Source organism: Oncorhynchus gorbuscha, linkage group LG18 (genome assembly GCF_021184085.1).
Source record: "Oncorhynchus gorbuscha isolate QuinsamMale2020 ecotype Even-year linkage group LG18, OgorEven_v1.0, whole genome shotgun sequence".
Taxonomy (NCBI): Eukaryota; Metazoa; Chordata; class Actinopteri; order Salmoniformes; family Salmonidae; genus Oncorhynchus; species Oncorhynchus gorbuscha.
Genome location: NC_060190.1, coordinates 36,854,827 through 36,878,084, shown reverse-complemented (window position 1 = coordinate 36,878,084; position 23,258 = coordinate 36,854,827). Strand labels below are relative to the sequence as shown.

The 23,258-nt window shown below is 45.9% G+C and overlaps 1 protein-coding gene across 1 annotated transcript in view; it reads left to right on the top strand.

Moving 5' to 3' along the window:
* The window catches only part of LOC124004299 (phosphatidylinositol 4-phosphate 3-kinase C2 domain-containing subunit beta-like), a 77,516-nt gene that overhangs the window by 14,173 nt on the left and 40,085 nt on the right, over positions 1–23,258 (top strand). The window contains 15 exon segments of the mRNA XM_046313099.1: positions 4,644–5,283; positions 5,285–5,521; positions 5,524–5,589; positions 5,878–5,978; positions 6,383–6,543; positions 7,485–7,605; positions 10,185–10,296; positions 10,426–10,505; positions 11,060–11,123; positions 11,286–11,432; positions 11,634–11,667; positions 15,126–15,321; positions 20,615–20,737; positions 22,127–22,297; positions 22,376–22,484. Coding sequence (XP_046169055.1) covers positions 4,738–5,283; positions 5,285–5,521; positions 5,524–5,589; positions 5,878–5,978; positions 6,383–6,543; positions 7,485–7,605; positions 10,185–10,296; positions 10,426–10,505; positions 11,060–11,123; positions 11,286–11,432; positions 11,634–11,667; positions 15,126–15,321; positions 20,615–20,737; positions 22,127–22,297; positions 22,376–22,484 — 2,268 coding nt within the window. The 5' untranslated portion in view covers positions 4,644–4,737.

Genomic DNA, 23,258 nt, shown 5'->3' with positions numbered 1-23,258 from the left:
CACGCTGCTCTTTGGTCCTAACCTTCTTCCACCAACAACGGCCATTACATTGACGAGGCGGTAACCTATAGGTGCACTTGATTTTCTCCCCCCCGGGCACGTCGGGTAGGCGGAGTTTGTACTTTCAGACGAATGACATGGTTAAAAATGGGAACACTTCGCCTCCCCGGCACGCAGGGCAGCTGAAACAAGTGCCCCTACTGTCAACATCATTGTAGACATTTTTTAACAATTGACCGTTTGGTGAACACTTGGTTTGAGAATGCTGCCCCAGCTTCTCTTCCTCACACAGTTATAGCGAGTCTGCAGGGCACTTCCTCTGTTTTTTTTTTGTGCGCTGTGGGACATGTGCATGTTTTGCGCCTTGCATGCAAGCTGTGTGTGTGTGTGTGTGTGTGTGTGTGTGTGTGTGTGTGTGTGTGTGTGTGTGTGTGTGTGTGTGTGTGTGTGTGTGTGTGTGTGTGTGTGTGTGTGTGTGTGTGTGTGTGTGTGTGTGTGTGTGTGTGTGTGTGTGTGTGTGTGTGTGTGTGTGTGTGTGTGTGAGGCCATATTATGGGTTAAACATGTCCATGGGAGGTCAGGAATCTGGGCTGTGACACTGCTGAGCTGCAGTCTCCTGTCTGAACCAGCCACGTCTGTTTTACTAAACATTAGTACCTATTCGCAGTTTGTTAACCATGTGTCAATTGTTACATGCGGCTTGTCCTGTGTAAGACCTTTTGTTCTTTAAATAGTGGTTAGTAAGCAGTTTATGCAGTCCTCTAAATAACGAAAAAGTGAAGAATAGGGGGAATCCGCAATAAAGTTACACATCTAGGGCCGTAAAAAATTGGTTTTGTTTTTTCCCAAATTCCGTTTTCACCGTTTTTAGTTTCTCCAGGATTCAGATTTTTCAAATAGTCGCCCCGTTTTAGTGGACCAAAAGTATTAGGACGAATTCACTTGTGTATTAAAGTAGTAAAAAGGTAAGTATTTGGTCCCATATTCATAGGGACCAATAACTCATCAAGCTTGTGACTCTTGGATGAATTTGTTGGATGCATTTGCTGTTTGTTTTGATTGTGTTTCGGATTATTTTGTAGAAAATGTATCGTAAATCATGTATTGTGTCATTTTGGAGCGAGAAAGTTAAGACGCACAAATATTGTACACCAAAGACATGCTAACCTCTCACCGTTACAATAACAGGCGAGGTTAAGCATTTTTGGGGGGATATGATATTTGTGCGTCTAACTTTCTTACTCATCATTGTCACGATTCATTCAGGATTATCCGTAACCATGGTAGCGTTCACATTAATGTAGAAGTGTTAGAAACATTCTATTCTTATTTACAATGAAGTGACTAAAACAAATCACCGCTGGATTGATGCAAATAATCACATCTTTCTGCCAGGTTGACGTACTCTACTTTGTGGAGGCCTTTCCATCTAGCAGAAGACGGTGATCATTAGCATCATTGCTAACGGCTACACAAAGCGGTAGACAAACATGCACACACAGACAGAGGCGTTCCCGCGCCGATGCCTCGTCAGAAAGTTGAAGGAAAATACAAATGACTAATGCATATTGTTCATGCCTTATCTTAATCAACACCTTTTCTAATAAATTCAATACATTTTTGAATATTGCCGAATAATTCCATGTTCATGTCTGGATTGCGTGATTCCAGCCATGTTCTAAGCATCGTGGATTTGATTGGTATTATATCCGATATTATATAGAAACTTTGACTCCAAGTATTGGTTTGTAATAAAAATACATGTTTTGCTAAATATCGTAAGCTAGCCCTAGTCGTCTCTACCTGCTCCAAAACACCGATATTTTTAATCCTATAGCTTGTTCACCAACTTCTTTTTAAGTAGTGAACCAACGTGTTTTCAACACTTTTATTTCCATGACTGATCATAACAGGGGTGAATGTAAGTCATTCCGGTATGGCATCCCGGCAACATAAATACAACATGGCCAAAAAACTATAGGTTGTTAAACTATTATTTAACATTACTGCATGTCAGCCACATTAACATTTTGCCATTTTTATTATTATTATTAAACCTTTATTTGACCAGGAAGGGCTCATTGAGATTTAAAATCTCTTTTTCAAGAGCGTCCTGGCCAAGATAGGTCATTACAAAAAATCCTTCAATTGACTGGAAACCGGGTGATATTCACTGACAAATTTCATTGTGGTTTGAGGAAAACACTTACATTTTATCAAGGGGGAGATGTGTGGCCGAGACGCTCGCGGAGAAGAGTGGCCGAGACGAGTGGCCGAGACGCTCGCAGAGATGAGTGATGAGTGGCCGAGACGGGTGGCCGAGACGCTCGCAGAGATGAGTGATGAGTGGCCGAGACGCTCGCGGAGATGAGTGATGAGTGGCTGAGACGCTCGCGGAGATGAGTGATGAGTGGCTGAGACGCTCGCGGAGATGAGTGATGAGTGGCCGAGACGCTCGCAGAGATGAGTGATGAGTGGCTGAGATGCTCGCGGAAATGAGTGATGAGTGGCTGAGACGCTCGCGGAGATGAGTGATGAGTGGCTGAGACGCTCGCGGAGATGAGTGGCCGAGACGAGTGGCCGAGACGCTCGCGGAGATGAGTGATAAGTGACCGAGACGCTCGCGGAGATGAGTGGTGAGTGGCCGAGACGCTCGCGGAGATGAGTGATGAGTGGCTGAGACGCTCGCGGAGACGAGTGATGAGTGGCTGAGACGCTCGCAGAGATGAGTGATGAGTGTCTGAGACGCTCGCGGAGATGAGTGATGAGTGGCCGAGATGCTCGCGGAGATGAGTGATGAGTGGCCAAGACGAGTGGCCGAGACGCTCGCAGAGATGAGTGATGGGTGGCCGAGACGCTCGCGGAGATGAGTGATGAGTGGCTGAGACGCTCGCGGAGATGAGTGATGAGTGGCCGAGACGCTCGCGGAGATGAGTGATGAGTGGCTGAGACGCTCGCGGAGATGAGTGATGAGTGGCTGAGACGCTCACGGAGATGAGTGATGAGTGGCCGAGACGCTCGCGGAGATGAGTGATGAGTGGCTGAGACGCTCGCGGAGATGAGTGATGAGTGGCCGAGACGCTCGCAGTGATGAGTGGCTGAGACGCTCGCGGAGATGAGTGATGAGTGGCCGAGACGCTCGCGGAGACGAGTGATGAGTGGCTGAGACGCTCGCGGAGATGAGTGATGAGTGTTTGAGACGCTCGCGGAGATGAGTGATGAGTGTCTAAGACGCTCGCGGAGATGAGTGATGAGTGGCTGAGACGCTTGCGGGGATGAGTGATGAGTGGCTGAGACGCTCGCGGAGATGAGTGGCCGAGACGAGTGGCCGAGACGCTCGCGGAGATGAGTGATGATGGCCGAGATGTTCGCGGAGATGAGTGGCCGAGACGCTCGCGGAGATGAGTGATGAGTGGCTGAGACGCTCGCGGAGATGAGTGATGAGGTTCTGAGACGCTCGCGGAGATGAGTGATGAGTGGCCGAGACGCTCGCGGAGATGAGTGATGAGTGGCCGAGACGAGTGGCCGAGACGCTCGCAGAGATGAGTGATGAGTGGCCGAGACGAGTGGCCGAGACGCTCGCAGAGATGAGTGATGAGTGGCCGAGACGCTCGCGGAGATGAGTGATGAGTGGCGGAGACGCTCGCGGAGATGAGTGATGAGTGGCCGAGACGCTCGCGGAGATGAGTGATGAGTGGCTGAGACGCTCGCGGAGATGAGTGATGAGTGGCTGAGACGCTCACGGAGATGAGTGATGAGTGGCCGAGACGCTTGCGGAGATGAGTGATGAGTGGCTGAGACGCTTGCGGGGATGAGTGATGAGTGGCTGAGACGCTCGCGGAGATGAGTGGCCGAGACGAGTGGCCGAGACGCTCGCGGAGATGAGTGATGAGTGGCCGAGATGTTCGCGGAGATGAGTGGCCGAGACGCTCGCGGAGATGAGTGATGAGTGGCCGAGACGCTCGCGGAGATGAGTGATGAGTGGCCGAGACGCTCGCGGAGATGAGTGATGAGTGGCCGAGACGCTCGCGGAGATGAGTGATGAGTGGCCGAGACGCTCGCGGAGATGAGGGATGAGTGGCCGAGACCAGGGCACGCTTGGACGCATCAATTCAGGCTACAAGTGTAGGCCGAATGACAATCGCAGAATGTCATTACAAATCACGTAGGTGTTTTGTAACGGATGTCCCTTTCCATTCATCAAATTGCGGCTGACAAAACAGAACTGGCTCAATGTCGCGTATATGTCGTGGATTTAACAAGTGACATCAATAAGGGATCATAGCTTTCACCTGGATTCACCTGGTCAGTCTATGTCATGGAAAGAGCAGGTGTTCATAATGTTTCGCACACTTAGTGTACAGTGAGCAATATGTTTGGAACATCAAATTACAATGAAATCGCAGTATCGAATCACAATACATATAGAATCGTAAGAATCACAATATACATATCATATTGTGATGTCACTGGCCATTCCCAGTCCTAGAATCAGCTGTGTTTTTGTCGAATACACCTGAAACTGAGAGCACTTGGCATCTGTGGTCTGACTGTCATAACCAAAATGCATCCCTCTGTCTCACTTTGACTACTTCCTCTTTTTTTGACTCTTTCTGATTACCTCTCTCTCTCTCACTTCACAGAGCGTATTCTGAGGCCCATGTCTCTTCTCTGGAAGCCCTAGAACCAGTGTCATCCTCCTCCTCTTCTGTTGGTGGTGGCTTCCCCTGTAGGACCATGTCGGCAGCACAGACTCAGAAGGACGGTGAAGGCCCCTGGGGACTGGATTCCCTGGGCCTGAGCCAGAGAGAGTTGGTAATGGCTGAAGCTCTACAGATGGAGTATGATGCCCTGTCAAGACTTAAACAGGACAAGGGTGGGGACAGCCAGGGGACCAGCTGCCAGGGGGTTGGGAAGTTACCTACGCTACCCCCTAGGGAGGGCCAGAGCCAGATCGATCGCCCCCTCCCACCCTGCCCCAGCCCTCTTCCTCCAGGAGGGAGTTTGCTAAGAGGGCTGTCTGGTTCGGACCCATTCCTCAACCACCTTCAGCCTGGGGGGTCCCACTCCCCACGTCCCTCCCCAGCCAGGGCCACTCCTCCTCTGGGAAGCTACAGCAAAGAGCCCCTCTATATCCTGGAGAGTTCAGGGAAGGGGGACTACCTGAACTCCAGCTATGGGCACTCAGGGTCTAGCTATGGTTCTCCTTTGACTCTGCTTAAAGGCTTTCCCCCTCCTCCGGATGACCCTCCTCCTGCTGTACCCCCAAGGACCCCTCTACCCCCCCTCCACTGAGCCCTTCCCACCCTCCCGACGCACTGTGGCGCCCCGGGATGTCAACCTGTTCACCCCTGAGGTAGACCAGCCCAAACTGTCGTCAGGGGAGATGCACAACTACGAGAGCCTCAACGATGCCCTCTCCAAGCTCAATGGGGATTGGCTGGCGCCAAGGGGTAGGCGGGCCAACGGGGACCAATCAGGGAAGCCGGTGGCTCGGAGTAAGACCCTCCCCCCTCAGGTGCCCCCCCCCGCACTTACGTACCTATCCAGAAGAGCAACAAGAACCAGCGCAGAGTGTCGGCCGACCCGGTAACTACTCGCTCCATGACAGGCTCACAACAGATTCATTACGTCACTTTGCATGACACAGCATTAATTCACATCTAGTGTTACCTCACACCCTCCCGTGTTTCCATAGTCAAACCGAGACACAAATAAACGATCCTTGAAAGGTCTAGGCTTGTCTCCAGCTTACTCCAGTCAAGTCAGTCTATTCTAACGCAGTCCAGTCCAGCTGTGTTCTGTTCCGTGACTCTGAATGCTCTGTTACAGTCAGTTCTGTGACTGATGGTTCCTGTGTCTGTGTGTGATTGGCAGGTGTCTTTGGCCCCCAGGCTTAATGGTTTCGGCTATGAGCTCTTCCAGGTGTCAGAGGAAAGAGATGAGGAGGTGGCCGCCTTCTGTCACATGCTCGACGTGTAAGTGTACGGCCCAATCCCAAATCAACTCCTAAGCCAAACGCCCTATGCACTCGTGGAGATCTGAGAGGATTTGATTGGTATATACCATATGGTGAAACTTCTACCTGGCCTATCAGAGGGCAAGATGGAGCTATTAGCATATTGTTCACACCTGTCAGATCCTCTCAAATATCTACAAGTGCATTGGGCGTAGGGTTTAGGGGTTGATTTGTGATTGGACCCAAATTTACCCTCTCGCCCCAGTTTAGAACCATTCCTGTGCTGTGGTTTTGTTGTGGTTATATTGTGGTCAGGCTGACTATAAGCAGTTATAACCATAACTGTGTGTTGTGGTTAATTCACAGTCAGCTATTTATTACCCTTTAATAACCATCCCTGTGTGGTGGTTGTGTTTTTTTCAGGTTGCGGTCGGCGTATCCAAGCAGCGACCCCTCTAACAACTCTGGGTTTGTGTGGTCGCCTTCAGTGGGGCCTGAAGAGTTGCAACAGGGGTTAGGGGTCAGCGTCAAAGTTACGGTCATCAGCGACCACATCAGAGAACCACTCACCTTCACCTGTGATGGTAAGATGCACACACTCCCACTCACTCGCAAACACACACACACTCACACGCCCCGCAGGTTCATCAGCACAGAGATCACTCACCCCTATTTTCATACACACATCCTCAGCGAATGTCATGTTCGCTTCGCTCAGTCCTGAGTGGGAAAGCATGTGTTTGGAGTTCCCTTAATGGAATTACACTGACCGGATCCCAGCCAACCAACTGTCTAATCTGGCCTCATTCATCGGTCTTGGAGGAAGGGAGAAAGAGGGGGAGATTTAAGGGAATGGGAATGGGAGACCGCTTTGGAAACATCACTGTTCATGCTATGAAGGTCTCCTCTCTCTCTGCCCATCTTTCTCTCTCTCTACCTCACCCTGTCTCCCTTAATGTGTGTGAGACTATGTGCTGTGGGTACAGTAAGGTCAACTCATGACTCATGATGGCTGGAGAGTATGTTTGCTCTCACTCAGAGAGATCGAACTGGCCAAGTAAACAGTAAACATTCTCTCGCTATTTCTATCCCTCTTTCTTTCCCTATCTCTGTCTGTCTTTGTCTCTCTGTCACACACCCCTGTCTCAAAGTGGTTGTTTCCCTCTTATTCATTCTGGAAGATAAACTACAAAAGTCAACAACACAGCAGTCCGTCAGTCTGAATCATTTCTTCCAGTACATCTGTCCCTGTGACTCTTCCGGTCAATAGAATAGTTGGGTCGGTGTGCACCGACTCAGTCCAGAGAGGTTGAATCAAAGAATCCACACACCCATCCACACAAATCTACCTCTCTCTCTCTCTCTCTCTCTCTCTCTCTCTCTCTCTCTCTCTCTCTCTCTCTCTCTCTCTCTCTCTCTCTCTCTATCGCTTCACTCTCCCATCCACCCTCTCTCTCTCTTCCTCTGTTTTTGTTACTGTCATGTACTTGTAATTTACGTTCTGTTCCCCACGTCTCTCTCCAAGGGTCATCTACAGTGGACTTGTTGATCTACCAGACGTTGTGTTATGCTAATGAGGACCTGGACCACATCGACGTCGACCACTACCTGCTCAAGGTCTGCGGTCAAGCTGAGTTCCTAGAGAAGTAAGGAGCACATCTCTCGTCCCTTTCTCTCCTCAACCTCTTCTCCCTCTCTCTGGATCTCCACCCCTCTCGCCCATCTGTCTACAGTATGTGTGAATGCTGGAAGAGGCGGCTGGGATTTGGCTTTTGAGTGTCTGTAAAGGGATACTTCGGGATTTTGGCAATGAGGCCCATTTGTCAACTTCCCCAGACTCTGATGAAGTCGTGGATACCAGTTTTATTAGCATTGGCTCCATGAAACTACCTCGAACTTCCTTCATACTGAACACAGAGACGGAGAAGTGGTGTCCACGAGTTCATCTGTCTCTGGGGGAAGTAGATAAAGGGCCTCATTGCCAATATCCTGACGTATCCCTTTAATTTCCTTCACTGCTGGATGAGCTCCACACATACACATGCCCTGTCAGTCCACACTCCATTGGCACCGTTACACTATGCTGCTTCCCCTCTTTCTCTCCTCCCACGCCTTCCCTCTCTTTCCCTTCTTCCCTGCCCATCCCCCTCTCTCTCCGGGCTCCACGCCCACCCCATTATGGATGGTTGCCAGAGGGCAGTCTGCCAACTCTCTGCCCAGTAGAGCTCACCCTGGCTGGGCTGCGGCAGCGATGGTGCCCCCCTGCCCCTCACTCCTCCATGGAACAGGCCAAGCACAGGGTGGAATGAGTAGAGGAGAGCCAACTAATCATAACACGTCACCAGCCATGTTAGTTGGGCCCAGAGGGTGGGACTGGGAGGTAGAGAGCACATGTACGCACACACATACACACACACACAGACACACACACACACACACACACACACACACACACACACACACACACACACACACACACACACACACACACACACACACACACACACACACACACACACACACACACACATACACACACACACAGACACACACACACACACACACACACACACACACACACACACACACACACACACACACACACACACACACACACATGCATGTGAATACACAAACAGCTGTTCTATATGACTGAGAGCCAGATAAATTCCCCTCAGATAAACTGAGGAGAGCCTTGCCTTGGAAAAATCACATAGACCTTAACTATACACTCGTACTCTCAGTGTTTGTGTGTGTACTGTATGCATTTCTCAACCTTGTGTTTCTGTTTGTGTGTGTGTTTTTGGTTCTACTATCCTTGTGGCGACCAGACGTCCTCACAAGGTTAGTAAAACAAAGGAAAAGGGGTTAGGTTTAGGGTTACAATTAGGGTTAGGTTTAGGGTTAGTATTTAAGGTTAGGGTTAAGGGTTAGGGGTTAGGATAGGAAAACATGTATGTGTGTGTGAGTGTGTGAGTGAGTGAGGCCCAGGCTATAGGAATGCTTTTAGGATTTATCGAGAAAGAACAGGGCAGTGGGTTGGGGGTAAACTGAGGGAGAGAGAGAGCTGGAGTGTGTGTGTGGTTTGTGGTCCAGATATACACACTCATATAACTGAAGGCCTAAATTATGGCCGTTTTTTAACAAGCTCTGCTGATGTTTGAGGGCCGACCTAAACCTCAGGGGATTTCCCCAGTAAAAACCGACTATTCTATACACACACACACACACACACACACACACACACACACACACACACACACACACACACACACACACACACACACACACACACACACACACACACACACACACACACACACACACACACACACACACACACAGTTGTGGGCCAACGTGACCTTTCATCCCCCAACCACACACACCCTGACACACACACACACACTCCCACTCTTCTCTAAAGTCTTCCTCTAGAGAGAAACTGCCAGCTAGTGTTTAAATGTGTTTTACAGTAAGCTCCATTCCTGTCCAGTGAATCTGAGCATATATATATGTGTGTGTGTGTGCACACCATGTTTTTGAGTCTGTGCACATGTGTGTGTTTTATTTCTAGCTCAGAGCAGCTGCACATATGTGTGTATGTCTGTCTTTCCATTTGTTTTTATTTTCCTTGTGTGTGTGTGTGTGTGTGCGTGCGTGCGTGCGTGCGTGCGTGTGTGGACATGGCTGAGCAGCAGCAGGAAGTGGGTTTTCCCCTGACAACCTGCAGCTGGTAAAATAGGTTAGGACTTCCTCTGTGTGCTGAGGTCATGGTTTGTTACACAGCTTTGTCAATCCCAGGGCTTGACAGTAGCAGAGACGGAAGAGGAAACAAGACAGCCCACGCCTTCCTTTTTTTCTGTTTCAATAGAAATCCATGAACTAATTAGACTGAACACAGCTGCTTTCGCATTGGTATCTATTGGAGAGCCACCCCCTTAAGTAGACAGGAACTGCAATTTTTTGTTTTTGAATTGGTAAATGGCCTGAGTGAACTATCTTAATTTATCCATCATCTTTGACAGTAGCAGGGTTTATGCTATCTCTCTCTCTCTCTCTCTCTCTCTCTCTCTCTCTCTCTCTCTCTCTCTCTCTCTCTCTCTCTCTCTCTCTCTCTCTCTCTCTCTCTCTCTCTCTCTCTCTCTCTCTCTCTCTCTCTCTCTCTCTCTCTCTCTCTCTCTCTCTCTCTCTCTCTCTCTCTCTCTCTCTCTCTCTCTCCCCTCAGTTCCCAGACGTTGGCAGAGTTGGAGTATATCCAGCTGTGTCTGAAGTTTGACTGGGACATCCGTCTTTTCCTTACCAAGAGAGGCTCTATCAACACAGAACTGGGCCGCACGGTGTGCACACCCATGCCCACACACACGACACTCACACACACACATGGCACACAACACGCATGCACACGACACACACACACAGACAATCGTACACACACACTCATCGTGCCGTTATGTTGTGATTGACAGGATGATGATGATGACACACCCTCTACGATGAACCACGGCATTCTGCTGCAGGAACGACCAATCAGACAGACCGTTACTAGGTGAGGGGGAGGGGCCTAGATTTCTCACACCACAAATTGCATTAGAAAGCAGTTAAAGGCCTTAAGCTGGGACTTTCATACCCTTGACAGTAGTTTCTAGTTAGCTAGTTTCCGTCCAATTGGGGACAGATTTTCATGCGAATATTCTAAAATCCGCATAAAAACAATATGCGCATTTTCCCTACAGAAATGTGTTTCCATCATAATTGACTTGATGCAGATTAAAGACTGTGCGTAATGATGCAATGCACATCAAAACAACATTTTCATGGGAGGACCACATATGTCATAGTGTGACTCCAAGCATTCGCCGATGTGATGGTTATTTTATCAATATTTGCACATAAAGGGGTTTCCACCGCCATTTATTGCATAAGAAATGTTTTACTGACTCAAAAAGATCCCACCTCGTCTAGTGTGTTTTGTTCCGTCGACATTTGGAAAGTTTACAGACAAACTTGAAGGTTTCCAAATTCCGACTTGCACTTTACTCTCGTACAAAGGTTGGATAGAAACCTGGTTAGTGTTGTTGATATTGACTTGTGTTTGAACAGAGAGGCTTTGACTCTGCTCCTGGATACCTTTCACAACGAGGCTGAGTCCTTTCTACTATCAGAGGTAACCTACTACACACGCGCACACACACACACACACACACACGCTGTCTCTCTCTCACACACACACACACACTCAAACAAAAGCAAACATGTTTGGCTCTTTTTATTTTGAAAGTGTATGTGTGAGGTTGAAATCGCTCTGTTCTCCCTCCCCCCTCTGAAGGTGGAGCTTGTGTTGCATGTGGAACGGTTGGTCCAATCAGTGAAGGCTCTCTGCAGCTCGCTGGCTGCTGTGGAAACGCCTGACATCACTTCCGCCCTCAACCAGCTCCCAGCATGCCCCTGTCGTCTGCAGCCTAGAGTCCAGAAGGTAAACACATACACACACTGCCACATTTCAGATAGAAATGACCTTTAGCCACAGCTCTAATGTAACCTTAAAAAACAAAACTGAGCTTAGATCAGATATAAATGCATTACCCACACAGTATTCTGTACTCCTGTAACTCCAGAACCAAGGTTAGTCCATTTGTTGAATGCGTTCTGTAACTGTGTGAGTGTCTCTTCGCAGGATCCGTCACTGCTGGCCATCAAAGAGAACAGAGGTAGGTTCCTCGTGTCTTACTGTGCCACAACGCAGAATATAACACACACACAAATACTGTAGCGTAGGGGATGAAAGACAGGACAGGCGGAGGGGAAGAGGAAGGAGAAAGAAGACAGAGAGAGGATGGGAAAGAGAAGAGGAAGTACGGACGGGGAGGAAGGAAGGGGATGATATGTCACTGTAGATGGGAGAAAGAGGACAGATGGAGAGGAGGATCGCCGGATTATAGGGTCATGGGATGATGGACAAGTCTGTACAATAGTGTGACAGAATTAAAGGGATAGTTCACCCAAATTATAAAATGACACATTGGTTTCCTTACTGTGTGTCAGGATTTGGCCAGGGTTGTTCCGGTTTTTGGTCACTAGATGCCCCCATTGTGCCTTTTGACCTTTTGTTTTCCCTTGATCCCCATTATTATTTGCACCTGTGCCTCGTTTCCCCTGATTGTATTTAAACCCTTTGTTTTACTCAGTTCTTTGCTCTGTGTTTGTATGTTAGCACCCAGCCCTAGTACTCTGTGAACTCTTGTTGATCCCGGTGGACTCTCTTGTGGAATTCTGTTTTTTGTTCTTGTTTGTTTGTTTTTGAGTATCTTTTGAGGCTTTTTGTGCTATACCTTCCACCTTGTGGATTTACCTTTTTGTCTTGGAGGATTACCTTTGTTCTTGTGGAATTCCTTTTGAGGTTGTGGAGTTACATGTTTTCCTGAAGAACTTCACTTTTTACTTCATTAAATACACCGTCTCAAGTACTGCTGTGTCTGCCTCATCTTCTGGGTTCTGCTGACTATTCGTGGCTCAGTTGGTTTAGTGACTGTTTCTCACTCCGGAGACCCGGGTTTGTAACCGGGTCCTGACACTGTGTAAAGCAGTTTATGAACAATGCATGACTGCAATCCATGCTTCTGTTTAGTTTCCTTGGCACTGTTTGCACATGCTAATGTTTTAAGTCACGGGACCGATATTAGCATTTCTCATGATGCTCTAAAAATGCTGATATCGGTTCTTTCACTTAAATGCGGGTGGCAGGTAGCCTAGTGGTTAGAGTGTTGGGCCAGTACCCGAAAGGTTGCTAGATCAAATCTCCGAGCTGTCAGGGTAAAAATCTGTTGTTCTGCCCCTGAACACAGCAGTTAACCCACTGTTCCTAGGCCGTCATCGTAAATAAGACTTTGTTCTTAACTCACTTGCCTGGTTAAATATACAGTTGAAGTCAGAAGTTTACATACACCTTACCCAAACACATTTAAACTCAGTTTTCCACAATTCCTGACATTTGATCCTAGTAAAAATTCCATGTTTTAGGTCAGAATGTGAAATGTCAGAATAATAGAGAGAATGATTTATTTCAGTTTTATTTCATCACATTCCCAGTGGGTCAGAAGTTTACATACACTCAATTACTATTTGGTAGCATTGCCTTTAAATTATCTAACTTTGGTCAAATGTTTCAGGTAGCCTTCCACAAGCTTCCAACAATAAGTTGGGTGAATTTTGGCCCATTCCTCCTGGCAGAGCTGGTGTAACTGAGTCAGGTTTATAGGCCTCCTTGCTCACACACTATTTTTCAGTTCTGCCCACACATTTTCTATAGGATTGAGGTCGGGGCTTTTTGATGGCCACTCCAATACCTGGACTTTGTTGTCCCTAAGCCATTTTGCCACAAATTTGGAAGTATGCTTAGGGTCATTGTCCATTTGGAGACCCATTTGCGACCAAGCTTTAACTTCCTGACTGATGTCTTGAGATGTTGCTTCAATATATCGACGTAATTTTCCTTCCTCATGATGCCATCTATTTTGTGAAGTACCCCAGTCCCTCCTGCAGCAAAGCACACCCACAACATGATGCTGCCACCCCTGTGCTTCACGGTTGGGATGGTGTTCTTCGGCTTGCGAGCATCCCCCTTTTTCCTCCAAACATAACAATGGTCATTATGGCCAAACAGTTCTATTTTTGTTTCATTAGACTAGAGGACATTTCTCCAAAGTAGATGTCCGAACCGACTTGCCAAAACTATAGTTTGTTAACAAGACATTTGTGGAGTGGTTGAAAAACAAGTTTTAATGACTCCAACCTAAGTGTATGTAAACTTCCCGACTTCAAGTGTGTATATATATTTTTGAAATGGGATTTGTGTCATGAATGCTAAAGCGATAGCATGTGGAAACCAGGGAAACTAAACCAAAGCATGGATTGCTCTCATACCTTGTCCATAGACTGATTATAGGGTAAGGAAACCAATATGTATTTTTTGTCATTTGGGTGAACCACCCCTTTAAGATCATACTTTAAGCTCTCCCCACAGCTTGAAATGTCTCCACTCACGTCACTGAATTACTAGCTTTTCAGCAGCGCAAGTACGTTGTGAAGCGGGCGGTCAGGTGTGTTTGCGTGGCATAGGAATCTGGTTTGAGCCGTTGTACGGACAGTGTACCCAGATGGGGAAGAAGCTGAACTGCTAAGCAGGCACACTGGTCTGTCACAGTAGCCCTACCTTGTGTCAGAGTTGAAGTGTCCTTGACTCGCTGTGACGTACGCCACGGATGTCCCTCTTTACCGATTTCTCTGGTTGGGTCCCAAATGGCACCCCATTTCCTTTATATTGCACTACTTCTGACCAGGGTCCATTGTTCTCTGTTCAAAGGTAATGCACTACATAGGGAATAGGGTGCCATTTGAGACAAATCCCCTACCTCCCCCAGCTATACTCCGACAAACAGGAAGGATGGCTAATTTCATACAGGATACACAGATACACTCATCACCTCCTCCATCCATCTGCATCTCTATCCGTCTGTCTGCCCTCATAAAGAAAGGGGTAATATTTCCGAGAGGTTGGATGTTGTTTTCCCTACAGGGCTGAGATGCTCCACTCGACGTATGAAGAGACATATGTAAAGAGTGGAAACCCAGGCAAATAAGCTGTGTTGACATGGTTGCATCCCAAATGGCATCTTATTCCCTACACAGTGGACTACAATTGACCAGGGTCCATATTCCCTACATAGCGCACTGCTTTGGACCAGAGCCCTATGAATGATGGAGCTGATGTTTGACTCTCCTCTGGTAGTGTACAAACACAAGGCTATTAAGAGGTCAAATACACACTGTATGAGAGGTCATAGGATCAGTGTAGGAGTAAAGAGCTCTCAGGGATTAGCAGTATGGTGATAACATGGCAATAATAAAGAGCATGGACTTGGTGTTGTGTATTACTCTGACTCTACTCTTAGATAACGAGTAGTACTGACAGACAGCTGTTGTGATTCAGGAGAGATCTTTAATATATGCTAAGTTCTGCACACTGATTGTTACTAACATTTATTATTTAAGGTTTTACTTTTAAAGCTTGTGTTAAGTGGTTGTTTAGCCCTCTTTAATTGAATTCATTTGGAGAGTGTCTGCTAAATGAAGGCTCTGTGAATCTAAATGGTTTACTTCCCCCTTGCAGAGAAAGTGGTGGAGAAGCTGACGGCAGCCATTTTGGATCTAGTGGAGCTGTACTGTAGCACGTTCAATGCTAACTTCCACACCACGGTGCAGAGCAACCGGCACACGTCACCCACACAGGAAGCAGGCCTGGTCACCAACGTCCTGTCTTTCAGCGTCTACGCTGCACATCGCATCCCCATCACATGGGCTGCCAGGTAAAACACATACTGTACACTCAGGCACGCACTTACGCACATAACCAGTAGTGTAAAGTACTAAAAATACTTTAAAGTACTACTTAAGTAGTTTTTGGGGGCATCTGCACTTTACTTTGCTATTTATAATTTTGACTACTTTTACTTCAATACATTCCCAAAAGTACTCACTCATTACATTTTGAATGCTTAGCAGGACATGAAATTGGTCCAATTCACACACTTATCAAGAGAACATCCCTGGTCATACCTACTGTCTCTGTTCTGGCGGACTCAGTAAACACGCATGCTTAATTTGGAAATGATGTCTGAGTGTTTGAGTGTGCCCCTAGCTGTCCGTAAATAAAAAATAAAACATTGTGCCATCTCGTTTGCTTAATATAAGGCATTTTAAATTATTTATACTTTTACTTTTGATATTTAAGTATATTTTAGCAATTGGGAAAAAAATACATTTTCTATTAATATTAAAGCATATTTAAATACTTTTTGACCTTTACTCAAGTAGTATTTTACTCTGTGACTCACTTTTACTTGAGTCATTTTCTATTAAGGTATCTTTACTTTTATTCATGTATGACAATTGGGGGCCAGCTGTTCAGGCTGGATTTCCTCAGTATAATCCAAGAGGATTACATGGTGTTATGGAGCATAGCAGCATACATAGAGAACCCTGAGAAACAGCCTCATCTGCCCCCCCCCCCCAAAAAAAAAAAAAACTATTCATCCCCTTCTTCCTCCCCTCCCTTTACCCTTCTCCCCATTTTCACTTCCCTTTACTTCCCTATCCTCTCTTCCCTCCCACGTTTTCCCTCCTTTCTCCCATGCCATTGCTCCCTCTATATTGGCCTGTGTATTCAGCTCAGCCCAACCCCCAGAATCTCCATTCATATGTCTCCTCTCAGTAACTGCTCTTTCCTCTCCTCTCTTCTCCCCTGGCACAGCTCCATAACCAGGGCCAGATGCACTGCCACCTCACTATTCCCATACATTCTATCCAATGCATTCTATACACTTGTCCTACCATTCCCCCACCTTCACCCAACAGCCTTATTGCCCCGACCACTGTCTCTGCCCCTGCACTTTACCCTGTCCCCACTGCTGTGCATTGGAATGGCCCTGCCACTCCCTCACCCCCTTCCAATCACGTGAATGGTCCACTGCTCCACCCCTACTCCCCTCGCTGAACCCCAGTTTGCTGTCTCCTTTGTCTCCCCTGAAACTGTTGCTGGCACGTGATTGGTTCCTAACAAAGGGTGATTGACAGCCTGGGAACCCTGCCTGACCTCTGACCCGAGGGGTGGGGCCGAGCTCTGATTGGTTGCTAGGCACTTGTGTGTGTGTGTGTGTGTGTGTGTGTGTGTGTGTGTGTGTGTGTGTGTGTGTGTGTGTGTGTGTGTGTGTGTGTGTGTGTGTGTGTGTGTGTGTGTGTGTGTGTGTGTGTGTGTGTGTGTGTGTGTGTGTGTGTGTGTGTGTGTGTTAGAAAGACACTAAAGGTGTGTGCAGGAAAAACTGATAATTAATACCAAAAGTATCTGATAATCTCCCACATGAGGTTGATATCATCTGCAGTGATAAGGTTTTCAGATCGAGTGCTATAGCTAGTTAAATCCCTATCTCACTGTAAGAAAAATAACATGGTAGCCTTATTACCCAATGTTATTACCCTTTAATTACTATTCCGTTTGATGGGTAATTCATTGAAATAAGTACATCTGAATAATAATACGCCTAATACATCTCGACTTTAGGTTGGAGTTGATAGCTTAAACGGTGAAAGGTTCAAACACTCTTTTTTTTGTTTACCATGTAGCCTATGGCCCTTTTGTGCCATTGAAATGCATTGGTATCCATAGCAATGGCTCCGTTTGGGCTGCTCAATGACGAGACACGAGAGAGCTGTTAGCTGGCGTGAGCTAGCTACTTTTCTAGCTACTCCGACAAACAGCTACTTTTGATTGGTGACAGATAATTGTCTTCTGATTCCAGATTTGAATACAGGTAAGTAGACCAATATGTCATACCCTCTAAAGTTTGTTATAACTTATTGGGAAAGTGGTCAAAGTAGCTGATTTGTGTAAGAAAAATGGTACTGTTGCGTCCACAGTGAATGGAATAGGAAAGGGGGATACCTAGTCAGTTGTGCAACTGAATGCGTTCAACTGAAATGTGTCTTCCGCATTTAACCCAACCCCTCTGAATCAGAGAGGTGCGGGGCACTGCCTTAATCAACATCTACGTCATCAGTGCCCAGAGAACAGTGGGTTATCTGCCTTGCTCATAGGCAGAACAACAGATTTTGACCTTGTCAGCTCTGGGATTCGATCCAGCAGCCTTTCGGTTACTGGCCCAACAGGCTACATTGGAAGTCATGATGTCACAATGGAAGCTTTAGAATGTTGAAGAAATGCCATGAAAGTGGATGGAATTTGAATAAAAGTGTTCAAAAAGTATATGTAGTATCAAAAAGTTGTAAGCACAATATCAGACCAGTCTGCACGTTTTAAAGTTAGCTTAAACGGAGTAAGAGGAGTAGCGTTGTAAATAATAGAAACTATAAGTCAGCAATAAGTGGTACACGGTTCCCCAACGTGCAGCGTGCGGGCCAAGTTCATCCCGCTGACCGCCAGGTGGTAACCATGTACCACTTATTTTTAACTTATAGTTTTTATTGTTTTTTATTTGGGCCCCTCTATATTCTTCCCCCCCCCCCCATTTCATTGTTGGACTTTAATAGTTTTTTAACCTGTTGCGACGAGCAATCCCGTATCCGGGATCCTATTTATAGCCTCAAGCTCATTACCATAACGCAACGTTAACTATTCATGAAAATCGCAAATTAAATGAAATAAATATATTTGCTCTCAAGCTTAGCCTTTTTGTTAACAACACTGTCATCTCAGATTTTCAAAATATGCTTTTGAACCATAGCTAAACAAGCATTTGTGTCAGAGTATTGATAGCCTAGCATAGCATTAAGCCTAGCATTCAGCATGCAACATTTTCACAAAAACAAGAAAAGCATTCAAATAAAATAATTTACCTTTGAAGAACTTCAGATGTTTTCAATGAGGAGACTCTCAGTTAGATAGCAAATGTTCAGTTTTTCCAAAAAGATTATTTGTGAAGGAAAAATCGCTCCGTTTTGTTCATCACGTTTGGCTATGAAAAAAAACTGTATCCAGGAGTGTAATTATCGCCGCAAGCTCATTAGCATAATGCAACGTTAACTATTCATTAAAATTGCAATTGAAATGAAATAAATATATTAGCTCTCAAAAGCTTAGCCTTTTTGTTAACAACACTGTCATCTCAGATTTTCAAAATATGCTTTTGAACCATAGCTAAACAAGCATTTGTGTCAGAGTATTGATAGCCTAGCATAGCATTAAGCCTAGCATTCAGCATGCAACATTTTCACAAAAACAAGAAAAGTATTCAAATAAAATAATTTACCTTTGAAGAACTTCAGATGTTTTCAATGAGGAGACTCTCAGTTAGATAGCAAATGTTCACTTTTTCCCAAAATATTATTTGTGTAGGACAAATCGCTCCGTTTTGTTCATCACGTTTGGGTAAGAAAACCCCCGAAAATTAAGTCATTACAACGCAGACTTTTTTCCAAATTAACTCCATAATATCTACAGAAACATGGCAAACGTTGTTTAGAATCAATCCTCAAGGTGTTTTTCACATATCTATCGATGATAAATCATTCGTGGCAGTTTGGTTTCTCCTCTGAAGAAAATGGAACGCGTATGGACCTGGAGATTACGCAATAATTTAGACGGAGGACACCGGGCGGACACCTGGTAAATGTAGTCTCTTATGGTCAATCTTCCAATGATATGCCTACAAATACGTCACAATGCTACAGACACTTTGGGGAAACGACAGAAAGCGCAGGCTCATTCCTGGCGCATCCACAGCCATATAAGGAGACATTGGAACACAGGGCATTCAAAATCTGGACCATTTCCGGTATGAAATTTCATCTTGGTTTTGCCTGTAGCATTAGTTCTGGGGCACTCACAGATAATATCTTTGCAGTTTTGGAAACGTCAGTTTTTTCTTTCCAAAGCTGTCAATTACATGCATAGTCGAGCATCTTTTCGTGACAAAATATCTTGTTTAAAACGGGAACGTTTTTTATCCAAAAATTTAAAGAGTGCCCCCTATCTTGAAGAAGTTAAACACCAGAAATCAGCTCCAAGTTATTTTAATTTAGGAAATCTGTTTCCAAGTGTTTCCATGCATAAGAGAGAGACAACCTGATCATATACAAATGTAAGCAATGTTTGAAATTATTATATTTTAGTCAAATATTATATCTGTTTGGGCTTCTTGCGGTCAATTTGCAGTCTACAAATTATTTGTAATTATTTGTTTTGGCCGTCCCACCATCCACTCAATAAAAAATTGGTCCGTGCCTGAATCAAGTTGATGATCCCTGCAGTATTAGTATATAATATTAGAAATGTCACATATACTCATATACACTGAGTGTACAAAAAATAAAGAACACATTCCTAATATTAAGTTGCACCCCCACTTTGTCCCTCAGAACAGCCTAAATTTATTGGGGCATGGACTCTCCAAGGTGTTGAAAGAGTTCCACAGGGATGCTGCCCCATGTTGACTCCATTGTTTCCCACAGTTGTGTCAAGTTGGCTGGATGTCCTTTGGGTGGTGGACCATTGTTGATACACACAGGAATCTATTGAGCGTGAAAAACCAAACAGTGTTGCAGTTCTTGACACAAAGTGGTGCGTCTGGCACCTACTATCATACCCCGTTCAAAGGCCCTTAAATATTTTGTCTTGCCCATTCACCTTCTGAATGGCACATAATCCACATCTCAATTGTCTCAAGGCTTAAAAATCCTTCTTTACCTGTCTCCTCCCCTTTCATCTGCACTGATTAACAAATTACATCAATAAGGGATCATAGCTTTCACCTACATTCCTCTGGTCAGTCTATGTCATGGAAAGAGCATAATGTTCATAATGTTTTGTACACTCAGTGTATACTCTAACATACACTGATATACACTACACAACTGACACACACTCACAAGAGAACTCCGTTCATTTCCCATAGTCAGAAGACATTGATTGAATTGAACACAGACCCACGAAGAAAAGTCTTGCTTGTTATGCATCATTTCGCATGACTCCAACTTGGTCCTCAGTTATTTGTAATAATAGCGTTTACATACATAGGCCAATGGGGTTTCATAATATAATCTACTCTGTTGTCCCATTGGCTGACCTCCTCTTCCTCTTCCTGTTAGCTACGAGGGCTTCTTCCTGTCATGCTCTCTGACCCATGGAGGGGCGGAACTTTGTGCCCCGCAGCACACCAGCAAACAGCAGGTCAGCAAGTACCTGTTTCACCTGGTGGTCTGGGACCAGAGGTATGTACCCAAACACAGCCTGTTTCCACAGGCCTTATAGACATTTTAACCAATCACAGCCAGGTACCTCAACCAACCTCACAGCCTATTAAAACAGACCTTACAGACACCCAGCCAATCTTTTAAAGGAGATTAGTTTCAACCCACAAATAAAAACATACTGTGAACGGTTCACATATGCTTCAATAAGCTTGCGCGCTTAGTTACAATTTGTGGGTTGTAACTTATCTCCTTTACAAGAGATATGAAGGTAGCTATGCAGCAGCATCCGGTGGCTATTTTCTGATCTCTCCAACCCCTACCTCATGTCCTTAATGCATTGTCCCTGGAGCTATTTTTGAAGACACTGTTTGTTGGGATCTTTTTTTAGCGTCTATTGTAAGGATATTTTGAATCCTCCGGTATCCGGGTGGATTTAGTGTCCTGGTGGATTATCAACCCTGAGCTGACCTAGTGGTGCTGACATCTCCAGATGTGACAACAGCAGTGCAAAGCCTTCACAGTAAAACACCACTTCCCGAGAAGACTGCTTGACCCTGTCCGGATTGATGGAGCCACTTAAGATAAGGTGGAATAAACACCAATAGGCCAAGTTTAGGGTTGCATAATTCCGGAAACTTTCAATAAAAGTTACAACCAACAAACCAAGAGCTGTTTGAACAATCCTCCAACCCGGGATTTGGGGAAAACCAGAGAATTTATTTTAAGTTCCCGGAATTTTTCAGCCCTAGCCATGTTTAATTATGTCCGGAGTGCTTTGGAGAGGGAGTGCAGCGATCTACATCTTTGTAAGGTAGCCTTCCTCAAACAGCTCTTGGTTTGTTGGTTGTATAAAAGTCCTGAAAGTAAACTGTTTGGCTGGATATCTTATCGTGAGAGGCTTTTATGAGGCACCCGTCCATAATGTAGCCCACAGTCTGGCCGCATAACTGACAATGTTTTCTTAGTTAGCGACGCATGCTAATAGAGCCCCCATTGGCAATGGTGTGTGTTTTATAACGCGGCTATTTTTTGTTAGCAAGACGCTAGCTCCTTTCATGCTAACTAGTCTTTTTGAAGTTTTGAATTCCAACAGAGTTCTTAATGTGTTCTTCACTCTCATGTTGAAAGCGCATGGGTCCCATGTGGATGACACAGGGCTAAATATAACAGATGGGATCATTTACTGTTGATTAACAATTACAGTGGATCCGAGACTACTCTCTTGTAGTAAAATTTGAATTTACTTTATACTGCATTTCACAAGGACTCAAGTACAACTCTCTCTCTCACACAACCCCCTACCCTCTTTCCTTTTCCATTCCTCTCTTCCCCTTATATGCTTCTTTACCCTCCTCTCCCATTGCATCTCTCTCCTCTCCCTTCCCCCTGTCCCTCTCGCCCCCCCAGGGTGTGTTTCCCAGTGCAGATTAACCAGTTGCCAAGGGAGACCCAGCTGACGGTGACTCTGTATGCCAGCGCTCTACCACCCCCTGGAGGTGCGGAGGAGAAGGGCAGCAAGCAGCGGAGGAGCATCGACTCTCTGGGCTGGGTCACCATGCCCCTCTTCAACTTCAGACAGTGAGTAGCAGTTCAGGAGGCTCTGTGTGTCTGTGCGTGCGTGTCGGTGGGATGACCGTCATCCTGTGTCTCCCCCAGCATCCTGACGTGTGGGAGGAAGCTACTGGGTCTGTGGCCTTCCACCCCAGGAAGTAACACTCGCTCCAGCTCCCCCAACTTCAGCCAGCCTGACAGCGTCATCCTGCAGGTAACTGGCCTAATCTCTCTCACGTACGCACGCTCACACAAACACACACGCTCGCTCACACACACACACACGCTCACACACACACCATTTCTCCTCCTCCTCGTCCTTCCTTCCTTTCTTATCTGCGTCAATTTGTTTTTCAGGGTGTAGTTCCCTGTTTATTATCCACTTTTTTCACTCCCAATCTCTTTCTTTCTCTTCCTCTGCTCTCCTATCCCTCACTCCCAATCTCTTTCCTTCTCTTCCTCTGCTCTCCTATCCCTCACTCCCAATCTCTTTCTTTCTCTTCCTCTGCTCTCCTATCCCTCACTCCCAATCTCTTTCTGTCTCTTCTTCTGCTCTCCTATCACTCCCAATCTCTTTCCTTCTCTTCCTCTGCTCTCCTATCCCTCACTCCCAATCTCTTTCTTTCTCTTCCTCTGCTCTCCTATCCCTCACTCCCAATCTCTTTCTTTCTCTTCCTCTGCTCTCCTATCCCTCACTCCCAATCTCTTTCTTTCTCTTCATCTGCTCTCCTATCACTCCCAATCTCTTTCTTACTCTTCCTCTGCTCTCCTATCCCTCTCTCTTTCTCTCTCTCCCTTTTACAGCTTACTGTACTGTATGGGGACTTAGAGAGGTTTTAGACCAATCTGCTGCAATAAAACATCTACCTTAGCTCCTGGTCCAAAGAGCAATCTATAAAAGACATGCACGCGTGCAAACACACCCACACACACACGTTACAGGTACAATGCTAGTCCTCCTAGGTGTGTAACATATGAACATTTGATG